Raw genomic sequence first — 26349 nt, forward strand, 5'->3', positions numbered from 1 at the left:
CGACCTCATTTGGCTTTATCTAATAATGTTGGCAACTAGTATGGTCTAGTGACACTGGAATAACGAGTGCAGTGGTTGCTTTGCACTATTTGCCTTGCAGAGATGCTGGAATGAAGGAATTTTTGTGAGGCAAGATGTCAACCAACGATCAATAAGTAAAATAGGTGCAAATAAAGCATTGTTCAAAAGTTGTAAAATGCTTTGTGTGTCAATTCAAAAGAAATAGATTATCTTAAAACAAAGGAGATTTATTTTAAAAAACTCGTTGTAAAACATTTGAGTGACATTATTTACCTATTAAAAAGGAGAATATTAAAAAAAGCTAGACTAACAACAAAAAAGGAAAAAGTGAATGAGCTGACATGAGAGATAATGAATAATTAAGATAACACAACATTTAATGATCAGATTCTGATCATTAAACGTTGTGCTATCTCATTTATTCCTTCTAAGAAGGGTGATAGAAAATAAAATATAAACAAAAAGATGTAAATAAATACTATGATAAGACAAAAAAAAATGAAATCACTTGAATAATAGCAACAAATGCAAAATGAAACATAAGTAAAAATAATTAGCAACCACAAAAAAAAAAAAAGCATGACAATATAAACAGTACACATATGTCTGTATTGATGTACCAATGTTTTCAGAACAGTCACGAGTTATCTGATAATTTTATCTATAGGCCCTGATTCGAGATCCTCAAGTTGATCTCTTACGTTAAATGGGCAATGGGGGTTGAACCACGATTAGATCTGAAAATACACAAATTCACGCTTAATTTTTTCTGCACAAATTTTTTTTTTTTTTTTTTTAAATATCAAACATCAAGACACACATTTTTTTCTTCCATTATATTTGCAATATTCTTGAGTATTCTCCTTAACAGCATTTCGTTTGATGCGTTTGTCCTCAATCCAGATTTTTCCGCGAGTGTGTCGGTAACTAAATGGAACACCGCTTTCGAATCGATGCAGATGTGCAAAACATCCATTTTCGAGTTATTGCCCATATTTAGTCCTTTAATTACTGCATCAAGTTCGGACATGTTTATATGCGCTGTGTATGTTTTCTTAACCAACATGCGTCTTCAATTATATTGCCATTAAACTCGACAACCACGTCTAGTACGATTGAACTAGCATCTACCCAATTTGTTGCCTTACGTTTTTGTCAGGGCGTTTGCTGTTCTTTTAACATACGACAATGCTACACGCAACCAACCACAAACGTCTTGTTAGCCAATTCGGAATTTCACAAAAATCGTTATCTCTTCTCCAACGTAACTTTTTGTTTTCCATTCTGACTTGTAAACCAAGAACTCTTGCTCCATCGGATACGCGGACCGCCGGCTTACAATTAAGCCCAAAGATTTCCAAATGATCAAGCACGCGACAAACAGGTTCTATGTCTTCAACAAAAATATCATTAATGTATGATGACGTTCCTTTCCAGATTGTTTCACTTTGCGATAGCACTTTGTCCAATACCGCTTTCGTTATGACTGGCGCAACGTTTAGTTGGAATCCCAAACGTGTTAAACAAAACTTTGTCCACAGAACACAACATTTTGGTAAGTCCAGAGTTTCTCATCGATTTTTAGTTGCATATAAGTTGAAGATAAATCAATTATTAAAACATTTTTTCCAAACCGTCTCTAGTCTTGAAGTTTGTCAGCACACGCATCTGTGTTTGCAGTGAATGCTTTAATAAACGTGTTCAACTCCCTGAAGTCTAATACTGGTCGCACTTTCCCTTTGTTTCGCTGCACCATTGCCATGAGAGGAACCAAACCCTTTATTGGACCGTGTTTCTTCAAATTGTACTTTTGAAGCCATTTTTTCTCTATCCACCCTTCAATTTCTTTTTCGTAATCGTGTTTTATGCCAACAGGGATAGTGTATTCAGCAATCTTATTCTAGAGTTTCAGGTTTATTATTCCATTTTCAGAATTCAGAATTATTATTCCATTTCCACGCAATTATCCATTCTCGATTTTGTTTCTTAAACAAAGCTGTGAAATCCCGAGATATTATATTCGTATTACTGACATCTTTTGAAATATCACCTTTTAGTCCAAGTAAACATGATTCGTTTCTTCCCATAAAACAAACATCACGAGTTGCAGATATTGATACTCCACCAAAAGCCACTATTCCATACCCATCAAAAACAATAACAAAGTGGTTTGAAGTCAACTACAAGTGCTTCCACAAAAACTTCATTTTCATTAGGTGTGACAATTCTAGTTCGGCTAATGTTCTTCGTACTGTTGTTGTTGTCAATTAACAGTTACCACGCTAACTATTTTCTTCGTAATTTTTGGCGCACATTATTTATAAATGATGCAGCAGGTACATTCTGAGTCGATTAACACATTCCGAGAAACGCCATTAATGTCCAACCGTATAATAGGTAACGCCATTATTGATTGTTTAGGGAGAGAACTGGCGCAAACATCTTCTCCCTCGGCACGTTTTTTGGACATCTTGATGTGTCCTTTCTCTTGACACGAGTAAGACAAAACATCGCTTGTCTCCCGTCTTCGACCCGACTTGTTTCGATTACTATTTCTTCGCAGATGACTATCTCTTGCGAAATGAATGGGGAGTTAACATTCATAACAATTTGGTTGCGTTTGATCTTCAAACAACCTCGGCTCAGCACGTCTGTAGTTTACATACCAGTTCAACTTTTTCCAGCCATTCTGCGACTGATTGTTGATCGTTTCCACTTAACTCCGGAATTAACTTTAAATCAACTTTAGTCGACATTTAAGCCGAAATAGCTTTTTGTTTCAAAAAGCTATTTCGGCTTCATCAAAAAGAACTTTATAAGTCAAGCGTAAAACGCCTCTCTCTTAACGTAATTCAACATAATTTATATACTTATTCTCTTGATATTTACAATTATGTCTTTACATTATATACAAATACGTCTATATACATATACAATTATTTACAAGTAACTCAAATCGATCGTTACCTTTAAAACAATCATTAACTATAATTACACTTTACAACAAAATACTTGAACTCAAGAGATTTCATTTATTAAAATATTTAAACTAGAGGGACAATAGGAGTTGAGCAATTTGAAAAATTATATCATGAATTAAAAGTAAATCCTTAAATATTTTTTACGTTGTCATAATTATTTGTGATATAACGAAATATGATAAGTGCTAAAAAAACATATAATTAAGATTTACAATCGTAATAAAAGCTTTTATCGATAATGACTTTTATCGATAATCACAAAAACAACATGTTGTTTTTGTTATATATTTGTCATCAATGTTACAGTGTAAAACTAAAGAGCTGAAACACAATCAACTATAAAAGTTTTGTAATGTTACCATCGGCAACTAATGGTAATACCAGTAAACAAAATCATTTTTACCTTAATTATGTAGAATTCCAATTTCTCCCTAACTGTTATCTGATGATTAATAGAGTAAATTTCACATCATATAAATTTACTAAATTAAAACCATGTTTCAACAGTAGGCAAACTAATAAAGCAATGACAAACGCAACTAAAAAAAAAAGGAAAATTGTTGTTTAAAAAAATTATTATATATTAAAAAAATATATATTCATTGAAATGTAATTAATAATAAATACTTATTACAAATACTAAGATTTATACTTAGACTGAAACTAAAAGTGTTTACGGTAAAAATAAATAAATTGAAAGACAACAACACCACTTTCAGAGTTGAAAAAGAACCATTTAGTTTGTAAAAATTGATCTTATTCTTGAACATGCCTTTACTTAACCAGATCATCTTACTTAGTTAACCAGACCATCTTACTTAAGGGACTCTTGACTAAAATAAACCTTATTTATGTAACACAACTTTTTAGGCATTGCTATCATTCAAAAATCATGTATTCCTTTAAGACTATATATTAGAAAATTAGAAAATGAAAAACTATTTAAATAAGATTTTTTATCTACCATACACTTTTTGCCTACCATAACAAAAAAAAAAAAAAAAAAAAATTCCTAAAGAACAAAAAAAAAAAAAAAAAGGATTATAAATGTTAAAGTCAAAATCTCTTTTAAGTTAAAGTACTACATGGTAAAGTTATTGTGCATTGCGAACAAAACCATTCAACACTCTCACATTCTAAAATAAAATCAGGTATGCGTTCACAAACACGATGAAACCAACATTCACATTTTCCACATTGCACCATATGCCTAAATGTATTAACACATAAAAAACAGTAAAAAAAAAGTGAATAAAAGTAATGTGTAAATAAAATAAAAGTAATACGTGTGTGTGTGTGTGTGTGTGTGTGTGTGTGTGTGTGTGTGTGTGTGTGTGTGTGTGTGTGTGTGTGTGTGTGTGTGTAACTAGTTAGATTGAAAAGCTAAAACATAATTTAAATAATTCACTTATTTATCTTTGACAACTTTATCAGAAGCCATCCAAATTTGCCGACATACGCAATAAAGAGTAAAATTAAATTCTTTTTCTTTGCAAAACCTAGTCAATTTTCCAGTCTTTGGAAACTCATTTAAGTGGTTTTCTATAACACTTTTAAATAAATGGTTTCTCATTTCATCATTTTCAAATGAAATGTAGTGTGGATTTGAGCTGGTACAAGCAATGTGCTGTGCAAACGCCAATGCAAACAAACCACAGTCTACACCATTTGTTTGTTGTTGCACAGGTAAGACTCGTACTTTCAAACTGTCTTTGGTGCACTGCATTATTGCACAAATTTGTCTGACAACAAAATTTGTCTGACAACATATTTTTGCCCTTAAACATGCTGTCTAACAGAAATACCTCACCTTCAGAGCACCCAAAAGTGCTTACTGTCAGCCAGTGTACATCACCATCATGTAATACCTGTACAAAGGAGTCCTTTACCACACAAAATGACAAATTTTGCCCCAAAACTGGATCCTGCAGACCAGAAACACCAGTTATCATTTTTTGTACCGAATGGATGACATTGTCTGACAACATCTGATGGTTTGTAATATCATTCATATCATCTGATGAGAGTTTTGTCTTAGGAAGTAAAACCAGTTTTTCTACTAAATGTTCATCATTATTATGTGAAATAACTATCTCATGATCAACAACAAACCTTTCTTTGTTTACAGGCTCATCAACAATTTTATGTTCAATCGAGTCAACTAAGTAACTCTCTGCTACTATAAACACTTTAGAAGCATTTGATGTTTTTTCTTTTTGTGATCCAACACGCTTAGTTTGAGCTTTTATTGGTTTCCGTACAGGAATAGAAATATGTTTTTTGCTTAATTTATTATTTGTTTGAGTGACAGGAATCCCAGATTCTCTTACTCTTCCTTTGTTTAGTTTGTCTATTAGAGTGGAAAGAGTTTTATGTAACATCATTAGTTCATCAGAGTTTGCCTCAAATTCAAATGATAAGTTCTTAATAGTATTAAGCATCTCCCTAACATCGACACCAGAATAAATGGGAATATGTTTTTTACATATGTCATTCTGATCTTCTACAGTTGTATTTTTTTTTAAAGACAAAGATGACTCTTTTAAAGGTGAAAGCGACTTAGAAAAATTAAAAGGTTTTTTTTCATGGAATATATCATAGTTATCTTCATCTAAATTTAAGAATGGAGAATTTACATAAAGTTTTGATAATGTATTCCATGACCAAGCAGGATACTTTTTGAATATAGCAAAAAAATGTTTGCAGGGATAGCCTGTTGATATCCAATCATAACAAGTACATTTTGGCATAATATTTTCATCACCAAAATGCACAAAGTATTTTGTAGAAGAATCAATGGTACTAGATACAGTAAAGATAACATGTTTCATCATTACAACTGTGTTCAAATCCATATAATCAGCAGTAGATTTTCGCAACAAGCAATGCTTAACTAAACTACGAGGGCGATTATATAAATATTTTGGCACCCAGCAGCCATATCTCCTGTATCTTGCATCCATTTTGAAGTTGGCATCAGTGTAGCTAAATTGAATAGATAAAACTTTATAAAAATAAAAAGATTATATTAATATCATTACTGTGAACTTTTAAATTGACAATAGTCCCTTTTAAACATCAGTTCATTGACTTAACTTTTCTTTTAAACTAACCTTTTTAGCTTATCAGTGAAGAATTCTTCAATTAATAAAGTTAACATGCCTGTCAAAGAAGAGTTGTTATATTTCTTTAAATAGCAATACTTAAATGACTCATTTTGTCTTTCAACACCATTGTTTGTGTTGCAATTAATTAGAAGACGATTTTGCCTATACCACCAGATCCATCTCTAACCAATAAGAAAGAAATTCTACTTTTACATACCTCACCTTAAAATAATACAAACCAAACCAAATGATTGCCACAAAATGTATTCTCAAATAAAGGTTTAATTATTTAAACTCATGCTTAATAATAAATACCTTTTTTATAGGCATCCAATACATTTCAACATAATGTTTTAATTTAGAAAAACCATCTTGACACCAAAAGTCAGAAAGCTCTAACGCTTTTATAGCATCTACTTCTTCTTCACAAGATCTTGACCAAGCTATACATCTTAACAATTTTAAAATATCTTCTTTTTTACTAAAACAACCATTGGAAGTTTTTTTTATCCAACGATCCCATGCCTGTTCTCTATGAAAGTCGCAGATGAATACTTCACGCCCTAATAAGAGAACAAAATTTTATTTAAAATGATTATGAACTTAAATCGCATGAAATATAAAAAATGATTCCTTTAAAGAAGTTAATAACTTAAAAATTAAATAAGTAAATACAGATTGGAAAAACAAACCAATAAAAACAGATTCCAAAGCACGTATCTCCTCATTACAGTAGTCAGTCATGCAGTATAAAGGTTGAAAATCAAGATTCCAAGACTTGATGACATTAAGTGCTTTTTTTATTGTATCAAAAGTTTCACTTTCAGATACAAATGTTGCAACTATTTGAAAATCAACATTAGTTTTAACAACTAAGAAAAACAATGGTAATGAATATCTAGTGGTCTTATATGTTGCATCTAAAAACACCATTTCATTATCATATTTATTTAGAAGTTTTTTTTGCCAACCAGCTTGATAAACAAACAACAGCTCATCCTTACTATGACTTCTTTTTGGATGGTAATGTATTTTGACAGTGGCGTCAGAAACCTTCCACTCATTTATTTTGTTTTCTAAACAATCTTGATCAATGTTTGAGAATCTGAAAAATTAATAAATCAAAAAACTTTTTGATAATATGAAACATCTAAAAGTACTAAAAATTAAATAAAAAAATTACCTAAGCTTTTGACGTTCAATGACTATGTGTGTACGAATGATATTATTTTTTGGATAGAACCTTCTGTTGTTAGAAGGAGGCAAATCTTTTTTTCCAAACATATCACTAACCATAATTTTTAAAAGCCTCTTCATCTCACATACAGTGAGATGTGAAATGCCTTGTTTCACAAATTCAGAAATCTTTGTTGACAACCGATGGTCAATTTTCTGAGACAGGAGTTCACTCTAAAAATAGTATTGAGTAACACAAAATGTAACTACTTATCTGCATTAGTACTACTACATCAATAAATAAAACAGTAGCAAGATATGAAAGGTACATATTATTACGCACAAATAATATAAAATTAGTTATAACTTTGTACATGTATAAAAATCATGCTTAGCATTACTACTAGCATTACAATATGAAAAATATGTTTCAAAAATATAGTAATAATAATAATAAAAAGAAGAATTAATGATTAACACAGTTTGCAATATAGTATCAAAGCGCAAAGCAATTACTTTTCCAAGTGGATGATTTCGGTGACATAATAGGCAGTCTATTTCAACTTTAATTTTTCTACAAAATACAAAAGTATTATGCTTCATCAAAGAATTTCGAATATCTCTTGATACTTGGTTTTTGTAATAATTTGTCATGTTGACAAACTGAAAATAAAATGACAGAATTGATCATTCTTTTTATTGTTATAATTTTTCTAACAACGATAGATTCATTAAAAATGTGACTAAAAAAAAAAAATGCTGTTTTGTAAAATACCTTTAAACTAGTAAAATATACGATCTCTTTCATGTTAACTTTTGCAGGACATTCAAACTTCTTGGTGTCTTGAATAATCACATATTCACCTCTGTACCAATGATCAAACTTCTGTAATAATAATAACAATAATAATATCATATTATTATTATTATTATTATTATTACTACTACTATTATTAGTTGTAGTAGTAGTAGTAGTAGTAGTATAATAAACATAAATATCTTTAATTTAAAGAATTTTAAGTGAAATTAAAGAACATTTGTTACAATAATAAATAAGACTATTTAATTGTTACTTTTTGATTTTCTTTTGCATCGATATACTTTTGCTTAGCATTAGAATTCCAATCAACGCCATGATGACAATCAAACCTTTTTGATGACAAAACAACATAAAGCGTATTAAAAAATTCTGGGGATGTTTCCCTTAACACTTTGTGCTTGTGTGAAAATATATCTAAAAAATGAAACAAAAGTTATTCAAAAATGTATTTATATAATATTAAACTCATTAAGCTTTAAGCAGTTGAAAACAAATATTTAAAGAGAAATGGAATCATTAGGGTGTCTGTCTAAGAGTTGCTCAACTGCTTTTTAATAAGATGAAAAGGTTAACAGTTTACTTTTATCTCATCAATACACAGTTTAGTCTGTCATTCAAAAGTCATTCAAAGCTTTCATTGACCTCCCTGATTGAAAACCAGTTTTAAAAGCATATTGGATTACATGAGGTTGCAACTTTTAGTTTTAGGAAGTTTAGGAAATTCTTGTTGCTCACACTGCTTTTTAATAATATCAAGAGGTCACCATTTTACTTTTGGGCCATCCACACACAGTTTCGTCAGATTTATGCAATTGATTGTTGCCAAAGATGTTGTACTCAAGTAAATTTTTTGGGTGGCCCAAAATTTGAGTCAAAGTATTTGTATTCAGCATGATTTAGATTGCTATTCCAAAATCAAATTTTAGATCCATTTGAAAATTTTGAAAAGAACCATTTAAAGATTTCCTGATATTTTCTGTTAAAAGTGTAAACAATGCTAAAGACCAAAACTAATAACTAAATTTTTTTTAGAATAAAACTTAAATTTTTTTCATAATGATTAAATATTAATATATTTGAACAATCTTTTGAGCGATATGATTTTTAAAATAGTAACCTAAAAAAAGAATATTAATACAAAATTAAAAAATTCCCTGACTTTCCCTGATTTTAAACGAAAATTCCCTTGACTTTCCCTAAACTCCCTGATTTGGTGGCAACGCTGTATGAACTGTTTATTATTTAAACTGTATAGATATAACCATAAGCTGTAAACACAGTAGAGACAAAAAACTCCATAAATTTGAATAACTGATTATTGCAAAGTGTATATCACAACTTAAATAAAGTAACTCTGAACTTTCATTTAGTTTACATTGTTCCAAAACTTTTTACCTGTACTACCAAAATCCTTTGGAGTTGAAAAAGCAGCAAAGCGAACAGTATTATCTATCTCATAGTTATGAAGACACTGATTGGCTTCTTTAACCGAATCACATATGAAGATATCACTTTTACCTGAAATGTGAAGATCTTATTAATTTCAAAATAAATGCAAAGAAAATATTGTAGAGCAAATAATAACTAAAAATCTTGCAAACTTGAAATTTTTGTTGGTTCATTAACAGAGAGAAGATAGTGTTCAGCTTCTTCGACAGAATTGTAAATACAAACCGTTTTTTTATCTAAAATTTGAATTTGCATAAGTCAAAACCATAATTACTTTGAATGTTTTTGATATAAGTAAAAATTAAATATTCAAAAAAAAAAAAAGTTAAACAAATCACCCTGAAGACTTAAATCATCTTTTGCCTCATTATTTGATATGTCTGAATCATCGTAATCTGATACATCTGAACTAATAACGTAATGATAAAAATTGATAACAATATTATCGTAATCAATAATTAATATTATTATTATAATATTATAATAATACTACTAAAATTATATGATTATTATAATATTATTATTATAAATGTTATTATTGATTATTAACCTACTAATAATAATAAATAATAAATTACTGCTATTTATTTTATTTACATTAATCAATTAATCAATATATTCTGAATTACATGATTTTACAATTCAAGGATGTTTACAAATAGTATAATTACTAATGATTTGTAAACACCTAATAATAATGAATAAGAGTAAAATAATAACAACTATAAAAATCATAACGTTAACAATAATAATAACATTAATAATAACTATCATAATAAAAATGGTATTAATAACAATAAAAATAATGGTATTAATAAAAATAATGATATTAATAAAAAAATGATATTAATAAAAAATGACAATATTAATAAAAATAAAGGTAATAGCAATAATAACAATGATAATAATAACAATGGTATATTTAAATATATCTATACTTATACACGCACACATACATACATACATACATACATACATACATACATACATACATACATACATACATACATACATACATGTCACACATACGCTTATATATATACACATAAACACACATACATCCATACACATACTCACATACAAACATATATATATATATATATATATATATATATATATATATATATATATATATATATATATATATATATATATATATTATATATATATACTATATATATTATATATATATATTATACATATATATATATATTTATATATATATATATATATATATATATATATATATATATATATATATATATATATATATATATATTTATACACACACACATACGCATATAAACGTATACATACGCACATACATCACATACATACATATACATACACACAACACACATACATACACATATACACACACATTATACACGTACCCATACATATACCCACACATGCATACGTACATACACATTCAATTATTGTACAAGGACGACAAAAAAGCTGTACAAAAATGTAAAGATTCTTAAAAAAAAAAAGGTATAAAATAAAAAATATATACATAAGAGAGTATTTTTTAATAAGACTATTAACAGTGATATATTGCTTTTATTGGAGTTATTATTCTAGTAGCTATCCAAATATTGTTTTTTTAATCTATTGAGAAAATTATAACGAGAAATTGAGTTTTCGGTTTTTCTCTTTTCAAAGAATGAGGGAGATTGTTCCAAGCATTGGTGCACTAATGTTTAATTGATTCGCTGCCAAATTTTATTGTCCTAGTATGTTCTACAAAGATATTGTTGCATGAAGAGGATCATGAAGGAGGAAGTGAGAATGTTTAAGTTTAACTATAAATAACCAAATTATAACTGATAATGCCCTAATCACTAACTCATTTAATGACTATTTTTCCACAATTGCAGAAAATCTTTCTAAAACAATCATCTCTCCTAAGCATAACTTTAACCACTACCTTAAAAATACTCCTTTTATATAACCCCTGTTACACCACAAGAAATAAATGATTATATATCCAGTATGAACCCTAGAAAAAGCACTGATCCTAATAGCATTCCTACTCAAATATTGATCTTAGCATCGAAAGATTTAAGCTACCCTTTGAGCATTATGATGAATAAATCATTCGAAATTGGAGTGTTTCCTGACTTGTTTAAAGTTGCTGAAGTTGTACCTATTTTTAAAAGTGGATCCAAACTAGATAATTGTAACTATCAACCTATATCTTTACTTTCAAATATTGGCCAACTAATTGAAAGATTCATGTTTAACAGACTAGAAAACTTTTTAAATCAATCTAATAGTTTCTATAGCCTTCAATTTGGCTTCCGCAAAAAGCACTGTACAAATCAAGCACTCATTGATATAAATGTGACAATACGTGAAGCTCTGGATCAAAAATAGTTTGCTGCTGGAGTGTTTGTTGATTTGCATAAGGCGTTTGATACTGTTGATCATGAGATTTTGCTGACTAAATTAAATCATTATGGTGTCAGAGGAGTTGCTCTCAAATGGTTCAAGTCGTACCTGTATATGCGCTCTCAGTTTGTAAGCATTGGAAACACTTCCTCCAATACTAGGTTTACATGTATTGGTGTTCCACAAGGTTCAATCTTAGGTCCTCTACTCTTCCTCGTTTATATAAACGATCTGCACACATGTGTAAAGTTCTCCAAAACATATCATTTTGCTGATGATACCAATCTTCTTATTGTTAGTAAATCTCTTAAAAAACTAAATAAAAATCTTAATTATGACCTCACATGTTTGGTACAATGGCTACAATCAAACAAAATTGTACCAAGTCTGAAATAGTTATCTTTAAATCTCAAAGCAACAAAATTACAAAAAAACTTAATTTCAGAATAAGCGGTAAAAAAATTAATACTATATATAATATCAAATAATATAGGCATTATATTAAATGAAAGTCTATTGTTTCACCGACAAGTAAAAGCAATATCTTCCAAACTAAGTCGAGCTAATAGAATGCTTTCCAAAGTAAGGCATTTTGTCAACTACGAAACATTGATAAATATTTGGCATGTTATATTTAATTCCCACCTAAGGTATGGCTGCCAAATTTCATCTACTCATCTTAAAAATCTCATAAAACTTCAAAATAAATCTATACGAATAGTTCATTTCCAGCCAAGTAATTTTAATACAGACTTATTGTATAGTTTATCAAATATCTTGAAGTTAGATGAACTCATCTTTTTTTTAAACTGTGTTTTTGTGTGGGATATCATTTATAATACCATGCCTATTGCTTTCAACAACTATTTTAAATTCACAAGTGATATCCATAGTTACAAACTTAGCACAATATCTTGTTATAAACTAGCTCTACCTTCAAAAAAACTAGCAAATATGGTATTCAATCAACTAAATACCAATCAATTCACTCTTGGAACTCTCTGCCACTTTCAATAAAAATAAATCTCCCAAACATTACTAGAAATGCTTTCATTGCCAATATCAAAAAATTTATCCTTCATAAAAATACTCAATAAAATTCTAACACAGCATTTTCACTATCTTATATCTTCAATTAATTCTGTCTATTATTCTAAAATATAACAGCTTTTAGTTTTCCCTTATTTTAAACCTATTATCAGTTATCTCTTCTACCACTCCTTACCCTTCTGTTCCATATATGTATATATTTGTATGAACCTGAGTGTGCATTGTGTGTATGTATGTGTATATGTATAATGTGTTTACTTATTTTTTTATATGATTTTATTTACATTAATGCATATGTGTGATTATGTATATGTATGTATTGTGTGTATGTTTGTATATATATATATATATATATATATATATATATATATATATATATATATATATATATATATATATATATATATATATATATATATATATATATATATATGTGTGTATGTATATGTATGTATGTATGTATGTATCTGTATATATAAATGTGTGTATATGTATATATGTGTATATGTGTGTATGTATATATATATATATATATATATATATATATATAATATATATATATATACACATACATATATATACACATACACATATATATACATATACATATATACACACACACACACACACACACACACACATATATATATATATATATATATATATATATATATATATATATATATATATATATATATAAATATAATGTATGTGTGTGTCTTAAATAAATGTAGGTATAGCTTATATGGTATTATTTATAGCACTTCCTCAAATGACCACTTCTATGCCACATATTGTTATTGTAAAGTATTAGTATCTCTATAATTGACATTATTATTTTTATTATTGCTACTGTTGCAAATTACTAATGTTATTATTAAAATTATTATTGTTATTACTACTATTATTATCACAATTATTATTACTGTATTATCATTATTAATTTTATTACTATTATTAATTTACTAATAAGTTTATATACTTTTACAAATTTACGGATAATATTTGTAGGTCGTCACGTTTTTATCAGTTACATAACTGTTTGTGACTGATCCTAGCTTTGTATTAATTTTATTTTATAAAGTAAAATAAATGATTGATTGATTATTGTCAATAATCAATCAATCATTTATGTCAATAATATTGACAATAAGTGCAATTTTTTGTGTAAGTTACGCTTATTGACAATAAGAATAAAAAACTTATACAAACTGGAAAAATCCTTACAACGGCTTATTAAACTTTAGAATTAACACATACCTTGTCATTTCTATATCCATTTAAAACTTTTTTTAATTTTAAAACTATAATTTTATTATTTTTTAGCTTACGAGCACGCTGTCAATAACAAGCTTTATAAAGATGGAATAATTAAAATAAAATTCGCATAACTTAATTTAAATAATACACGCATAATTACGTATTTTTGTCATTGGACTTTGATCGTATTCTGAGTGATACTTTCTTGCGCTGACCGTGACTGGGGGCCTATTTTAATATTCTAAAAATTGCGAAGGTGAAAAGCTCACATTGAAAAACTTGCTTGAGAATTTTTAACTTTTTCAACTTAATCTTGTTTATTCTTTTATATTTCCAATAACTTTGTATTATTAATGTTTTATAAATTTTTGTAAATGATTTTAAAACACTGTATTTTTACTTACTTAGAGTGTTAGGAGTTATATAATATATATATATATATATATATATATATATATATATATATATATATATATATATATATATATATATATATATATATATATATATATATATATATATATATATATATATATATATATATATATATATATATATATATATATATATATATATATATATATATATATATATATATATATATATATATATATATATATATATATATATATATATATATATATATATATATATATATATATACATTTATTATGTCTGATATGGGTTGTGATCTATTATATTTGACAAAAGTGTTTAAAAATCTTATGTTATGGTTTGGATATTTTTAAATTCTTTTAAATAATTATACTTTATAGATGCCAAAAAAGTGTTGTGTATATGGCTGCAAAACTAATTACCAAAGTACCAAAATTAATAAAAGCTTTGAAAAAGTCCCAGTTTATCGTTTTCCTAAAGACAAAGAACAAAGAAATATTTGGATAAAAAGTATTCCAAATTCGAATCTTTTAGTTTCAGATGAAACTGTTATTTGCCAATTACATTGGCCAACAGTTTTTGAAAAAGTTACTGTTCAAAGAAGACAAGAACCGAAAATGCCACCATCTGTATGGTCAGGAATACCTTCAAGTCAAATACCTACTCCATTACCACGTCATCGCACAACATTGAAATCTTTAAGCATTGTTAGAAATGTTAGAACTGATGAACTTAGCACTTTTTTATTGGCTGATACAGCAACATATATTGATTTTAAAAATGTTTTATTAAATAATCTCAGAGTTTTTTCAGTTTCAGTAATAGCATATATGATTGAAAAAACAATTAATGTTCAATCGATTACGTTTTATGATGGTATTCCTTTATTTCTTGTTAAAATTTTTGAGAATTTAGATTTTGAAACATTTCATTGTGGAATAAAATGTTTTATAAAAAGTTTGTGTAAAAATCGTATAAATATTGTTGATTCTTGGTCAAAGTTTGAGGAAATACTACATTTTTTAAATGTCATGGAAATAGATCATAAGAAAAACATTATTCAGCAACAAATATCAGTTATGTCTGCAAAACTTATTGGAAAAAAAAAATGAATCAGATACAATTATACGTAGTTTTGAATATTTTTCAACATCTCGTGCTTTATACAATAAACTAAGAAACGATTTTCAATTGTTAGTACTTTGACACGCATAACATCAAAAGTTTGCAAAATTGATGATGCTAGTTTCTTAGACTCAGTTTTCAAAAACATTGAAGAAAAATAAAAAATTTGTATAATTATTCACGATGAAGTATATGTCAAAAAAATGATGCTTTACCATGGTGGAACATTGTTTGGTAAATCTTTAGATGATCCATCACTATTGGCTAAAACTGTTTTGGGAATTATGAAAGTATGTCTCAAAGATGGTCCTAAATTTCTGTACAAGATGATTTCAATTTCAAAATTAAGTTCAAATTTTCTGTTTGAACAAATAAACTCCAGCATAAAACTTATATAATCATCATCTGGCGATGTAAAAGTTGTTATCTGATTGTAATCGTGTAAACCAAGCATTTTTTAAATTATATCATACTATTCCAGAAAAACCTTAAATGAAGTTATAGCCTGGTGGAAAATTTTGAATGTGAAAGGTCGTGGAGCTGATATAAGACACAATGATCCACTAGAAGCACCTATTTGTAGTCCTGATGATTGCCGTCTTAATACTCTACTTCAGTTTGGTGATATGGCTCTTGAAATGTGTTGTAAAAATGGCAAAAGAGTGAAGCAGTTATCTAATGACACTGCAAAATCAATTCACCATACTTGCTATGGTATTGTCGAGCTATGTAAATATTTATTAGCAACAAGTCATGATTATGTTCTTCTTGGTATGTTTACAAGTGACCACTTAGAAAAAGAATTTGGGAAATTGAGACAAGGTTCCGGAGGTGCCTACTTTATAAATGTTCAACAAGTTATAGAAAAATGGCATATAAATCACACATCACTGTTGTTGTCTTTAAATATTGACATAGATTCGTTTGATTTTAGTTCAGGTCATGAGTGTGCTTTTTGTACATATGTTTTATGTGAAGCAGGTAGTGAAATATTTGACAATTTAGAAAAACTATATCATCAATTTCCGATACTACGAAAATGTCTTTGTTATGTTATTGTTATGTTATGTATTGTTAAAATATTGCTGGTTATGTATGTAGAAATGAATATAATGAAAACATTTTGTTCAATCAAACATTACTTTATTATGAAAAGTTTGGTGAGTACCTCAAGTCTATAGATCGTGGTGGTCTTAAAATTCCACCAGACAATGTTTGCCAATGGGGTTTTTTTTGCTTTGTCTTATTCCATTCGATAAAAGATAAAGTTTGTCGTAAGTCCTTAAGTGACATCTTTTTGCTAGTTTCTGAATTTTACTATTTTGAAATTAATCAAAAACATTGCAACACACTTGCTAATATATTTTTAAACAATTTTTGTTTAAAAATATATTAGCAAATTACACCAAGATCTAATAAAGAACCTGCATTAAAAGTTTTAAAGTTATCATAAATTTGTTTAGAAAAGAATGATTTGTATCTGTTGTTGTTCAAATATATGCAAATATTTTCATTGTTTTAATTTTTTTAATTATGTAAAATTTCAACTTTTAATTACATTTTAATATAAATATTTCTAAATAAACTAATTAAACTCATTATGAGTCATATTTTGACTCCAAAATATAATTTTATAGCAGAGTTGCTGATAATCCGTAAAAATAATAGGCCCCCAGTCACGGCTTACGGTTGCGCGATGAATAGGCCTTCAGTATAGTGCGCCATGGTTCAAATGTGTCAAAAGCTCGTTTAACGGTTTAGACTTGATATTATTTTCAACAGCCCATTTATGAATAAATTTCGAGTCTTGACAGATTGAGAAACCTCACTTTCTGTATTACCATTTTTTTCGCTATATCCTACTTTTTCATCATCTTCTTTATCTTCATCGTCTTCTTTATCTTCGTCGTCGTCTTTTTTACCTTCTTCCTCTTTGTCGTCATTTTCATTAGCTTCCTCTTCTCCGTCTTCTTTACCATCTTCTTCTTCGTCTTCTTCTTTACCTTCTTCTTCTTCATTGAACAACTTTTTAAAACTTCTATAATCTCTCATATAGCTTTTCATGTAGTGCTTGCGCTTATTATCTGCCATTTTTTAATGAGACGAGTTATAACTATTTTCGTATTTTGATATATTACTAAACAGTCACTACTTAAATAAGCATTGAATCACCACTTACATAAAATTATTTCGGGATATTTGATTTTCGCGTATAAGTAATGTATTAGTGGTGATAGAGTGGTGATTCAGTAGCGATCACTAGTGATCACCACTTAATCACCGTTGAGCAGTACTAAATCACTAGTGATGCGCGCATAGGGATTTGAGGCTTTATTTAGGTCGTTTATATAAATCAAGAACAACAGTGGTCCCAAAATGGAGCCTTGGGGAACGCCACATGAAATATTAAGAAACTCATTAGAATAATTATTATTACTAAAAACAAACTGTTTACGGTTTGATAAATAACTTCTGAACCATTTTATGACTTTGTAATTTACTCCATAGTATTTCAGTTTTTGTATCAAAATTTGATGATCGACAGTATCGAATGCTTTCGATAGGTCGATGAAAACACCTAAAGTATATTTATATTTTTCAAAAGAATTTAAAATTTCACGTACAAATTGAATAATTGCATGTTCCGTATAATTCTTTATTTTAAAACCAAATTGGTTGACGTATAACAAATTATTAATAAGAAAATAATTGTATAGTCTATTGTACATAATGCGTTCTAGTATTTTTGAAAATGTGCAGAGGACAGAAATAGGACGACAACTACTGATATTTTTTTGATCTCCCTCTTTTAAAATAGGGGTAACTTTTGCAATTTTTTATCGGTTAGGAAATACTCCTTGATGGATAGACGCTCCATATACTTTAAAAAGAATATCTTTTAATTGTTCAAAACATTCTATAACTATATTAACGTTTATGTTATCTGTTCCGCTTGCTTTGTTTTTTTTAATTGATTTGAATGCTCTTTCAAATTCTTGAAAAGATAGCTTTGAATATAATTCGTTGGAACCATTGCAATTATCCATCTGTACTTGAAAATCGTTAAATTTTGCTTTGGTAAAAGGAATTTTATTTGCTAGTTTAGGACCGATGTCGATAAAAAATTTGTTAAACTCATGAGCTATATCTCTTGGATCACATATACGTTTGTTATCAACAATAATCATCTGGGGGAGAGAATCTGAGCATTTCTTTTGTCTACCACTAATTTTGTTCATTACTTGCCAAATGCGTCTTGAGTTATTTTTGAATTTATCTAGGATTTTTTACGAACTTTTTCAAATAGATATTTGCAATCTTTATATATTTTCTCATTTAAAGATGATTTTGTTTTGAGATATTTTATATACAGCTTCTGTTTTATCTTGGATGATTTTTTAAATCCTTTTGTTACCCAAGGAATGTTTATATTTTTTGGAGTTATTGTTCTTTGAATAATAGGGAAGTTTGCATCATATACGGAGTAAAAGGTTTCAAAAAAATTATCGTAAATTTTGTCTGCATTGTCATTGAAGTTAATATGCTTCCAGCACAGTGAGCCATAAAGACCGCCAGGTTTAACCTTTCCCCACCTCTAATTTTTTTTCATATTAAGACAAGTGATGGTTAGATGTTATTTTTTTGTATTGGACAAATCTACAGTCGATCAGAAGTAACATAAAAACTTATTTTTTTACCCTGTTTACCCCCCTTCAAGTGATAAAGTTATCTCCTTTATGATGATATTACCTCCTTTCAAAAAAAAAAAAATTTTTTTAATTAATCTTTCATTATCCTCCTTAAAACAATCCTTACTTTTTCTTACTAATCTAAAATTGAAGTGATTTAAACCCCTTTTACACTATTATAGCAATAGTTAAAAGTAAAAAAATACAATAAATGCAACAAAAATAACACAACTACTTTTATATTACAATATTTACATTTTATCTAAGCAAAAAGTTGCAACAGCAGATTTCAATCTTTTAGCATAATCTTTATGTTCAATCCTTCGCTTGTATTGAGACCAACTTAGTTTGAAGGCACTATGAACAGCTTCTCCAGTCTGTTCAGCATATGATCCCAAAGAACAACAATTAAACTTCACAAATGGAAGAATATGACAGACAACTATATGGACTTTCCAGGTAACCTTCAGCTCTGTATTTAAATGCATTTTTACATACTGCTGTAGGTCACAAAATGATACTTTAAAATCTTCAATAACTGAAGAAGCATTGCCGCCTAATTCGCATCCAAAGGTGCACTCTTTAACCTTTTCAAACTTTCTGAGGCAATGAATTATAGGCAATAAATTAGTTTGAGATGCTAACACATCTCTCTCTAAAATATCTACTTTTTCCAGAAGTTTATTGGAATTGTTCCCATCAAAGCCTATCCCATGATAACCTCGAAGTAAGATATAATGTTCTTTGAGCCAGTTTTTAAAAAGAGGCCAATGATCTAAAAGTAGTCTACCATGTAATGCCACAATCCCCATAAGAAGATGTAACTCTGGTGGAGGGACTAAGTGATTAATTTCATCTTCAGCATTTTTGTCTCAATAAACGAGTCGAGGACGAATAACATTTTTAAAATCTTTCATCTCTAACCGCTTTGCCCCATTTTCAACAAATAAGTTGTACCAATGATCAAAAGAACCTAACGTTCTTGGAGTACCACTTTCTAGGGAACATTCGCCTTCACACCACAAGCAGGCATATTTACCTGAATGAGAAGACAAACCAAAAATGCTGTTAGCACATTTTAAGTCAAACGCAAGATGATATGTAACATTATCCAGATTTAATTTACTCAAAATTTTCTGCAAATTTCCATTGTCTTCACAAACATCTTCAACAATAGCAAGAATAAAACAACTTTTAACTCCACTGTCAATGTAAATCTCAGTTTTATTAGTTTTATCAAAGACATTCACAATTACTTTAAGAAATCCTTGACCTCCATCAATTGATATACGTACCATACTGGAGAGAGGACCCATTCCTCTTTCGATTAAAATACTAAGAATAAATTCAGAAGTGTCATAGATAAATACTACATGTCTTGTTATAATTTCATTATTCCAAATAAAGTTCTCTTGTTCTATTTTATATTTAGATTCAATTTCTTCTTGTAATGATGTCATCGTACTAATTACATTATTCTCCACAACAGTAGATGATCCCAGATTCTTATGGAGACTTGATATCAGTTTTTTTGTTTTATTTTTTGTCAATTCCAAAACAGAAGTTAATTCCATCACTGTTTGAAATGATATCTGATTAAAAAACTTTCTAGAAGATTTATTGTCTTTAGTTCCAACAGTTAAAGTTAACAGATTTTCACCTTAAAGATAAAGTATAATTAATTATATGTATCTTTAACCTACCCCTACTTTAAATTTACAATGCAAACATTTTGAAAAAGTTGTTACCAATCTATACCATTGCTTAGTTACAAAAGCCTCATACTGAGTCTACTGAGTGTTTTATATGTGCATTTAAGTTTTATCTGAACATATAAACTCTTTTTAATTATTTAAAAATGATAATAAAAGCTTACACACCTGTAGATATTTTAAAGGACTGGCCTCTCTCAATGCCTTCTCGCTCCATTTTGTTTTTTATTATGCCTGAAGCAACTTGCTCACATGATGATGGATCAAGAGTTTCTGCCAAATTAATTAAATTCAAAACAGCCTGACTAGAACAACAGTTGTTATGACATCCTGAAGAATAAAATTTACTCTTAAATTAATATACGCCTAAAGGCTTTTTATTGAAGTTTATAAATGAATATTTGATAACTTTTTATTTACTTATCAAGTAAGTTATTAATTTTTAACCTCTTGCAAGGAGAGTAAAGCAGCAGCTGCACATATTTTTTTTCAGAGATTCAACATCTTTTGTATTAACATGAGATGATTGTATAATATCACTAAGCTCAGTACTACGTCTAATTCTTGGTCTGTCAACCTAATTCAAAATAACACTTAATAAAAAATCTATATCTTTATATGTATTAATCATTTAACTTAAACAAGTTTAAAGTCATGTACCTGAGAAACTTTACTTATCCAGTTCGAAAGATAAGTGCTTGATCCCTTTTCAGCAAAAAGATGTTTCTTCTACAACTTGAACAAATTACATCCGGACAGACATTAAACTCTGCATTGTACTCAGGCCAAATAAACTCCTTGATTTTATTTGCTACAGATGGTTGTACTTTTACTAAAGATTTTGAATATTTACCTTTTTTTTCCAAACAGACTGCACAAACAGACTGTTTTAAATCAGCCATCTTTACCGTATGTATATTTTTTTACTTGAATCATTTCAAAACTATTAAAGAAAAAGAAGCCAAGAATGGCGTATTGCATTACTTTTAAGGCTAAATTTTTAGGTTTTTCTAATTTTTAATACTTAAAATACTAACTCTTCTGATCGACTTTAGATTTGTTCTGCACTTGAAAAAGACTTACACAAACTGCATTTACTTAAAAAAAAAAAAAATTAGAGGTGGGGAAAAGTTGAACCTGACGGTCTTTATGGCTCACAGTGCCAGTGCAGTAACGACAATTGGTTTTTAAACTGGTTTATATTAGTATGGTTAAAAGTGCGTGTTTTAATTTTGATTGATTTATTTTTATTTTCATATTTTGAATTAATTGTAAAAAATATAGGAAAATGGTCAGTAATATCAGATTTTAGGATACCCGTTTGAATATCATTGTTGAATATATCTGTTGTAATGATATTATCAATCAAAGATGCCGAGTTTTTTGTAACTCTGGTCGGCCTATTTATTAAAGGAATTGCACCCGTTTCAAAAAAGGAGTCATAAAAGTTTTTAATTTTGCTATCTTCATTATACAGAAGACAACTCATATTTAGGTCCCCAATAATGAAACTATTTTTTTTTTTTAATACCTTTTCTAAAAATACTTTGTTCAAAAAAAATGCTCAAATTCTCGCTCACGCCGTCAGGTGGTCGATAACAGCTTACTAAAATGTTTTGTGATTGATTGTTTATAAATTCTATAGTTAAAAATTCTTTATCGCAATCAGAAGCACTTAAATCATTCCTAACGTAATAAAAAATATTTTTTATTCACATAAATAAGGACTCCTCCGCCGCGTTTATTTACTTGTCTTTTGAGCGAAATTAATTTAAAATGTGGAATATTAAAATTAGAATTACTATCAAAGTCATTCGAAATCCACGTTTCAGTTAAACAAACTATATTAAAACGATTTTTTGTTTCATCTAACAAGTTAAGAAGTTTTTCAAAATTGTTATTAAGATTTCGAATATTTACGTGTGGAATTCTAATTTTATTTAAATTTTTGCCATAAACATTTTTAAAAAGAAACCCTTCTAATTCGCATGGATAGTGATATAAGCAATCCGAGCAATTTTTTATATTAGGGTTTATATTTTCATCAGAATTCAATTCAGTAAAGTTAAATCTTATAAATTCAAAATCACTTATTCCAGCCATTTTTATTATTTTTTTTAATTTATCAGATCATTCATTTTAGAAAAGTTTCTTTTTAAAATTTAGTGAAAGGGATAGGGTTTCTAAATTCTCTGCATAAAATTCTATCATATTTAATAATAGCATACTTACCTTCACCGCGCAATCCTTTGACCTCTTCCCATAATTTTTTGCGACTCTCGATCGTTTCCTTCGCGAAATCTTCGTTGATAAACACACCAGTACCTGTCAAGTTTTTAACGGCGTTTAAAATTCTGTTCTTGTCCTGAGTTTAAGAGTTTCAGAACTATTGTTCTGGGTATTTTGCTATCTCTTGTTTTTCCTACTCTATGTGGTTTTTCTACAACTACTTCGTTGTTTATTTTAAGTTGGTTTTTAAAAATATCTTTTACTGTATCTTCACAATCAGTCCAGGTTTCATTCGGTTTTTCTTCTACTCCATTTATTCGGAGGTTATTTCGTCTAGATCTGTTTTCTAAGTCGATTGTTTTTTTGCTGAAAATGTTCAACTCGTTATCATAGCATTTCTGAATTTGTTTTATTTTTTCTACTAGGTTTGTTTCTTGAAAGTTTAATGTAGTTTTAACATCGCTAATAAGTCTTTTTGAATATTCATCACATTGGATTTAATGTTATTTAAATAAATTTCGATTTTTTCAATTCTTTCGGTTAATATTTTTAAGTTTGCACTCATTATCGACGCAAAGCTCTTTTCTTGTTCCTTTAACAACTTTTCTGTTTCTTTCAGAATACATATTTTTTGTTCCTCCAATTTCTTGATAATTAACTTTTCTATATTTTTAAACAAATTTTCGATATTTGTAAAATTATCCATATTTGTAAAATTAACAGATTATCCTGTTAAATATTAATTTTACCATAAATATTTTCAAGAAAATTTTAGTTTATCATTGAGTAGAAAGCAAATTGATGTCTGTGGACTGCGTGAAGAGTTAACTTTTTAATTTAACTAAAAAACCACACATTAAGGTGTGTTTTTTAGTTTTTAACTAAAAAACCTACACCTTAATGACAATGCAAAAAAAGTCTATGAAGCAGATATTGAGATCCACAAAAATCAAACAAACATATTTTACAAAAAAATACAGGAAGTTGAAACTATGTGCAAAATTCATCCAAACGTGTATGGTATTGCTTTGATTTTATGCAAACTTTGCCACTTCCACATATCCTTGTCTTGGAAATATTTTATCTACGTCAACTATGGCTGTATGAGTTTTTCATATCTGATTTTGAAACTGGTAAATCAGTATTTTATTCATATTGTGAAGGAGTTGCTGACAAAAGTTCTAACGAAGTATGTAGCTTTGTTCTGGATTATATTTTAAAAAATATTGGTAACGAAGCCAAAGAATTGCATCTATTTCCTGATGATTGGGCAGGCCAAAATAGAAATCATGCCATGGTCTGAAAACTTTTATTACTGGTAGCTGAACTATAAGTAATATAAATGAGATGCAATATTACATACTAAAAGAAGTCACTCATTCTTGCCAAACGATAGAATGTTTGGAACAGCAAAACAACATATTTGAAAAAATGACCAGATTTACACACCAACAGAATATGAAAATTTTATAGCTGAAGCAAACAAAAAATATGAAATTAGAAGGCCCAATACTGAAGATATTATTGATGTAAAAAAATGGTGGCCGAACCATTATAAGAAACTTGTGCTATATGTGGATTACTATAGAAAAGGAGTACGCAATGACAAAAAAGTAACTTTTGACAAAAAAAACTTTGACAAAAAAGTAACTTTGATATTTCTAAAGTGTCACATTTCACATTCCTTAAGACCATCCCAGGTTTAGTGACAACACATGAATCCATAAATTTCTCAGTCAGTTATTACTTCTAGCTATTATAAAGGATGGGTGCAACGCCAATCTTACCATTAAGTAGTGCTCTTGCATATGTTGAAAAATTGCCTATCAATTAAAAAAAATATCAGATTTAAAAAAAATAGGAAAAATACATTCCATATTCAATAAAAGAGTACCAAAACTTCAATACAGAGGTTTTTGCCAACAACTTCGGCAATTCTAAGAAATAAGCGATGATTAACTAATACTAGTTGTTTGGATTTTTATATACAAAAAAGTGTTCATTTTGAAAAAGACAAAAGTCCATAAATAAAAATTAAAAGTATATGTATTATATTTTGTTTTTTTATAATAAATAAAACTCTAAAAACTTATGCATGATTATTTTTTAGCTGCTCTTATTTTTAATTTCTTTAGCACCATAGGCTTTTTTTCTAAAAAACTTATTTTACTGATCCTGAAAAGTTTATATAAATGGACCTGTATCCTTTTCGAAATGACGGGTTCAATTGCAATTAAGAAAACCTTGTATGCTAAATGTTAATAATTTTGTTTGAAAAGTATATTAAATATTATTTAAGTTGTTTTATTATGAAATTTGTACATAAAAATAAGAACTCGATGTTTAACTAAAATTTATTGAGTATGTGATGGCTTTCGAATAGTTCATTAAAAAGTTTGAACCAATTTCAACCTGAAATATTTTTCGCATCATGTTTTTAACTTTTAAACAGCATTCTAATTTTACTTACATAAAAGCTAAACCAAACAATATTGGCATAGTTTATATAACAATGTTTGAGGGAAAAATAAAGAATTTTCAAGCCGTTTTGATTTAATTTGTTTGGCTTTGCCAATATTTAATATTTTACCTTCTATCGTTCTTATGTGTTCTGACCTGTTGCATTCTCTTTAAATATGACACCTAGAAGTTTCAATGATGACTAATTAGTTTAGGGTTATCAATATAAAAATTATTTAGCCTTATGGGATGTTTTGATACTTGGGGAGCCGTAAGTTAAAGTCATGTAATCAGATTTTCCATCTTCATATGATCATTGTTGTTTTCTTCCGAGTGGGAATTTCACGTCCTTGAACGTCTAAGTATATCGTGAACAATAATATTAATGGCATGGTCAGCTCAAATCTAAGTTGTTTATTAAAATTAAAAATCCAATTGTACATAATTCTGATGAAACAACTTATCAAATCTGTTGAT

General features: G+C 28.3%; 2 protein-coding genes and 1 long non-coding RNA gene across 3 annotated transcripts; all 3 read right to left on the minus strand.

The window, feature by feature from the left end:
• Nucleotides 1-4043: 4043 nt before the first annotated feature.
• Nucleotides 4044-8998, minus strand: LOC136089560 (uncharacterized). Its single transcript, XM_065815611.1, has 9 exons — nucleotides 8878-8998; nucleotides 8359-8519; nucleotides 8061-8171; nucleotides 7802-7948; nucleotides 7293-7519; nucleotides 6802-7214; nucleotides 6425-6672; nucleotides 6116-6291; nucleotides 4044-5987 (listed from the first exon to the last, which is right to left on the minus strand). The coding sequence occupies exons 1-9, from the start codon at nucleotides 8996-8998 to the stop codon at nucleotides 4586-4588; spliced, it is 3006 nt and encodes a 1001-aa protein (XP_065671683.1). The 3' UTR covers nucleotides 4044-4585.
• Nucleotides 8999-17531: 8533 nt separating this feature from the next.
• LOC136089561 (glutamic acid-rich protein-like) lies at nucleotides 17532-17873 on the minus strand. Its single transcript, XM_065815612.1, has one exon. The coding sequence runs from the start codon at nucleotides 17871-17873 to the stop codon at nucleotides 17532-17534; it is 342 nt and encodes a 113-aa protein (XP_065671684.1).
• Nucleotides 17874-21354: 3481 nt separating this feature from the next.
• Nucleotides 21355-22089, minus strand: LOC136090194 (uncharacterized). The gene is made up of 3 exons (XR_010643240.1): nucleotides 21844-22089; nucleotides 21631-21760; nucleotides 21355-21513 (listed from the first exon to the last, which is right to left on the minus strand). It is a non-coding gene; the product is annotated as an uncharacterized LOC136090194 (long non-coding RNA).
• Nucleotides 22090-26349: the final 4260 nt, after the last annotated feature.

This window comes from Hydra vulgaris, chromosome 13 (genome assembly GCF_038396675.1).
Source record: "Hydra vulgaris chromosome 13, alternate assembly HydraT2T_AEP".
NCBI classification, from domain to species: Eukaryota; Metazoa; Cnidaria; class Hydrozoa; order Anthoathecata; family Hydridae; genus Hydra; species Hydra vulgaris.

Excerpts from the sequence above, each read along its gene's own strand:
- LOC136089560 (XM_065815611.1), bottom strand. The coding sequence starts at position 8,998 with ATGCTGAATACAAATACTTTGACTCAAATTTTGGGCCACCCAAAAAAT. Across the intron at positions 8,520-8,877 it reads TGTGTGTGGATGGCCCAAAA|ATATATTTTCACACAAGCAC; the intron begins GTAAAATGGTGA and ends TTCATTTTTTAG. Across the intron at positions 7,215-7,292 it reads ATTGAACGTCAAAAGCTTAG|ATTCTCAAACATTGATCAAG; the intron begins GTAATTTTTTTA and ends TTAATTTTTCAG.
- LOC136089561 (XM_065815612.1), bottom strand. The coding sequence starts at position 17,873 with ATGGCAGATAATAAGCGCAAGCACTACATGAAAAGCTATATGAGAGAT.